The sequence below is a fragment of the Rhagoletis zephyria genome, unplaced genomic scaffold (assembly GCF_001687245.7).
Source record: "Rhagoletis zephyria isolate East Lansing unplaced genomic scaffold, Rhagoletis_zephyria_1.1 Rzeph_scaffold_01802, whole genome shotgun sequence".
NCBI classification, from domain to species: Eukaryota; Metazoa; Arthropoda; class Insecta; order Diptera; family Tephritidae; genus Rhagoletis; species Rhagoletis zephyria.
The window spans coordinates 101,668-105,959 of record NW_016158886.1 but is presented as its reverse complement, the minus strand read 5'-3'; the positions used below and the strand labels follow the sequence as shown (position 1 = coordinate 105,959).

Here is a 4,292-nt window from a genome sequence, read left to right as displayed (position 1 = left end):
ACAACTTGAGAGAACGGTTCTACCTTGCTATGTTTTTATCATGGAATGTAGTTAAACAAATATTAAACATCCTGTTTTTGAATTGAGTTTTCTTGAAGTAAATTTTACTCAATGGAGCATGTAAAAATTTCATACACCCAGCGAAGCGGGTGAGGGCGATCTAGTTGAATATAAGTCTTCCATAAAAATGCGAAATACAATATTGTCAGCGAAAACATATGTATGTATGTANTGGAATGTAGTTAAACAAATATTAAACATCCTGTTTTTGAATTGAGTTTTCTTGAAGTAAATTTTACTCAATGGAGCATGTAAAAATTTCATACACCCAGCGAAGCGGGTGAGGGCGATCTAGTTGAATATAAGTCTTCCATAAAAATGCGAAATACAATATTGTCAGCGAAAACATATGTATGTATGTATATTGAAGTCATGAACTAAAAGTAAGTATTCGGACAAAACAAAAACTATACTGTAACTGTAAAAAATCTGTTATGATAGCTTAAATCATTATAGGTAGATTCTTTGTGGTTAGCTTTCGGCTGTTGCTGGCAGGTGACATTTTGGGCGGAGTATATTGATAGCGTATTCCGGAGCGGGGATTAGGCAAATGTATAACTCGATTTTCGTTGTGATGTCGCTTAGAGCGAGTCGACGCATTCGATGTCGAAGTTGTATGCGCAATCGCNCGGAGTATATTGATAGCGTATTCCGGAGCGGGGATTAGGCAAATGTATAACTCGATTTTCGTTGTGATGTCGCTTAGAGCGAGTCGACGCATTCGATGTCGAAGTTGTATGCGCAATCGCCGAGTGTAGTATTGAAGAACGTGAATCTGGATCAATGCTTTTTTGAAAAGATTCATAGGCGTCATCCGTACCCTCATCTGTATTACATTTCGATCTATCATTATTGAGAACTTTCGGTGCAACAAAGGTTTTCATTTTAGCACTCTTGCCCAAAGAAGTGCGCTTTTTGCTACCTGAACTTTGACGTCCAGATCTACGACGAATCGTGGTTGCAATGACGCGAGTTTTCTTTAGTGGAGATTTGAACGGAGACTTGGTCGGTAACTTCGATCCAACGGCAGACGAAGCGGTATTACATGATTTCATCATTGGTTTCGGGAAAATGTTGGGACTATTAACTGGGAATATCAAACTTCTTTTAGCCAATGGTGCATCCCTTTCATTTTGGTTTAGTTTACGTTTTTTCGCAGAACTCGCAGATGCAGATGATGGAACAGTTGACAAGTTGGTATGAGACGGAGTTTTACGCATAGAAATCAACGAACCGTTCTTTGCTGAAATGGGTGTGCGAGTAGTTACAGAATGAGGGGTTTGGGCATTTTTACGTGCACTACTAATTTTTTCCTTTTCTTGCCGTTTTTTCTCCCACTCTTTCCCCATCAACTCCAGAATATTTTCGCCATGTACACGAAATTCTTGATGCTCCTGTTCTTCATATGCCAATACTAATTCTTTAATTTGTTGCTCAATTTTCGGTAGCTTGGTTGCAATAGTTTTTCGTTCTCTCTCCTCTTTCAACAATTGTCCACCTCTATTGTTGTAGCGTCCAGGATCGCAGGCCTTGGCCTCCAAGGCTTCCATTCGGTCCCATAATAATTTTCGATTATCAAACAATTCAAATATTTGACGATTATTTTCATAGAACCGTTTTAGATCTTCTAGCTCGATTTCATGCAATACCAATAGATCTTCTGTGTAACAATTGCTGTTAAAGTTGGAAAAGCGATTTCGTTCTGTTTCAGATTTTAATGTTTTATTCCATAAATCTACAATCTCCGCACGTATTTGTTGAAGGCATTCTTTGATATTCTGGCTTTGTAATGATTCACAACGGTGTAATTCTTCCTTGAGTACACTGTATGTGCGTTGATTGAATTCTGTGTATCTTTTAAATTTATTTCGTGTATTCGGTGATGTTTTTAAACGGCCCCAAAGAGATTCTAATTTCTTGCGCATACCAACGATACGCTCCGACAATGCATGCACACGAGAGCCGTACAACTCCGCCATTCGTCTGAGCGCTGTGAAAGTTTCATCATTCAATTTAATTTGTCTATGATTTAGAAGTCGATCATCTGCATCTGTGTTAACTTGTGCCTCTAAAGTGTTTAAATAATTTTTTATTTCCCTACGCAACNTTAATTTGTCTATGATTTAGAAGTCGATCATCTGCATCTGTGTTAACTTGCGCCTCTAAAGTGTTTAAATAATTTTTTATTTCCCTACGCAATAGTGACATCTCATTCAAACGTTCCATACGTTCCACCTTCAGTTGATCTAAATGACTGCGAAATTCCATTATTTCTTCTTCTGAAGGCAATGGATCTGCTAAAAGAGGCCGCGGTGCTTCACCTAATTCCTCACACAAACCCTCCTGTTCAAGTAGTAGTTCGCAAATTTCTTCACGCCGCCGTCGCAATTGTTCACGTAATTCAGTTAAGCTTTTATCCATATTCGACTGTAGAATCAACAAAGGCACATTTCTGTCATCCATTCTTGGCAATTGTACTTTTGTTTTCAATAAACGACACAACGTATCCGCTTCATTTCGTAGTTCCTCCACCTCATTCTGTATTAGCTCTTTCCTTTGAATTGATTCTTCTTTTAATTCTGTAAAAAATGTCTTAACATGCTCTTTGAGTTTCTTGAAGTTATACAAGCACATTTCTTCGTCAAACATTTCCGTCCATATGGAGGCGAGCTCTTTCACATTTTCGGCTGTGAGCCTCTGCAGCACCAAATTCTCCTCCTCGAAGTCAGCCATTTTATGCGATCTTTTCCCGTTAGCACTGAAATGATAAAAGTAGTTTTTAACATCGGATTCATACACATTTTAATTATGAACATACTACACTTATTATAATAATTATTTTTTGGATTTGAGGGACTGACAAGGGCTTGATAGTCAAGCTATCCCTCCGAGCTTTGATTCTTCTTTAGCCTGAAACTATGTTAGACAGATTGTGTTGACAAGTTTATGTCGAATCGAGTCTACAAAACACTTGCATCTACCACGAAATTATACAAAGCGATGAAATTTAGCACATATATGTATTTACGAGTTTTCAGTTGTAAATTTGATTTGAAATATGATGATGTCACTAGACTAATCGATATAGGCAGGGTTGTATAACGATAAAATCATGCCATTGGGCTGTTTCACACTAGAATGACAGACAATTAAAGTGTGTTTGCATTGTTCAACTTTGCGTTCAACATTTGCGTTCAACTCAGCGCAGGGTTGCACGAAAAAAAGTTAAATGGCTAAAAATATCAAAATATGAAAAAAACATCAAAATATTCGCCATAAAAATGTGTTTGCATTGTTCATCTTTGCATCCAACTTTTGGTTGAATGGCCTTTCAACTAATCGCTTTCAACAAAGTTGGTCGCCAGCCAACATTTAGCCATTCAACTCTTTTTTTCGTGCAACCCTGCGTTGAGGAACGCAATTGTTGAACGCAAAGTTGAATAATGCAAACACTGCTTAAGGGCCGTTTGCACCATGTCTAGTTAATTCTAACTCCCAGTTAAACATCTTTATCGGCGTTATCGACACCCATCATATAACATGTGATCGATAAAGCAGTTAACGTGCTTAACTGAAGGATGTACCTCCAGTTAGCGTTAACTAGACATGGTGCAAACGGCCCTNCACATGTTATATGCATGATGTCGAAAACGTCGATAATGATGTTTAACCGGCAAGTTGTGATAACCAGACATTGAAAAACCGGCCCTTATTCTCAGGGTTCACATCAGTGATCAGCATGCGGTGCCTTTTTCGAGACATCAAGTATACTCGCAAACAATGCGGTGTAAGTATAACCGCCACCGCAAGCAATGCGATATTTGTGTGCATCGCATTTTTTGTCGCGTTCGTGTTTGCGATGACTTGCATGACCAAAGCGTCGTTACTGCATATTGTGGTACCGCATTTTCATGTCGACTTCGGCTATGTGGTGGTATGAGCGGTCGTTTAAACATCGCAAACATCGCATTATTTCCGGATATGCTTGGCTGAATGCGATGCACCGCATTATAAGAGCATTTTATAGCTACAGTTGACTACAGAGTTTGTATGTATGCATGTTACAATAAATTAATAAATATGAACAATTAGTCAAATTTAAATACACAAAATATGTAATATTTATTTTATTTTAATTCAATTCATTTTTATTTCACTTACACTCGTATAATGCGGTGCACCGCATTCAAACAAGCATATCCGCAAGTAATGCGATGTTTGCGTTGTTTAAA

The 4,292-nt window shown here is 38.1% G+C and overlaps 1 protein-coding gene and 1 long non-coding RNA gene across 2 annotated transcripts in view; one reads left to right on the top strand and one right to left on the bottom strand.

Annotated features, from left to right (window-relative positions):
• Positions 1 to 283: 283 nt before the first annotated feature.
• Positions 284 to 4,292, top strand: part of LOC108365212 (uncharacterized) — a 15,110-nt gene continuing 11,101 nt past the window's right edge. The window contains exon 1 of the long non-coding RNA XR_001847892.1: positions 284 to 443. This is a non-coding gene — a long non-coding RNA (uncharacterized LOC108365212). The remainder of the gene's footprint in view (positions 444 to 4,292) is intronic.
• LOC108365210 (protein regulator of cytokinesis 1-like) lies at positions 394 to 3,206 on the bottom strand. Its single transcript, XM_017619195.1, has 4 exons — positions 2,879 to 3,206; positions 2,221 to 2,818; positions 741 to 2,126; positions 394 to 640 (listed from the first exon to the last, which is right to left on the bottom strand). The coding sequence occupies exons 2-4, from the start codon at positions 2,791 to 2,793 to the stop codon at positions 503 to 505; spliced, it is 2,097 nt and encodes a 698-aa protein (XP_017474684.1). The 5' UTR covers positions 2,794 to 2,818; positions 2,879 to 3,206; the 3' UTR covers positions 394 to 502.

What these genes read in the sequence shown, in the direction of transcription:
- LOC108365210 (XM_017619195.1), bottom strand. Translation starts at nt 2,793, where the DNA reads ATGGCTGACTTCGAGGAGGAGAATTTGGTGCTGCAGAGGCTCACAGCC. An exon ending in ATTATTTAAACACTTTAGAG is followed by an intron (nt 2,127 to 2,220) that starts GCGCAAGTTAAC and finishes AACACTTTAGAG; the next exon opens with GCACAAGTTAACACAGATGC. An exon ending in GACATCACAACGAAAATCGA is followed by an intron (nt 641 to 740) that starts GTTATACATTTG and finishes ACTCGCTCTAAG; the next exon opens with CGACATCACAACGAAAATCG.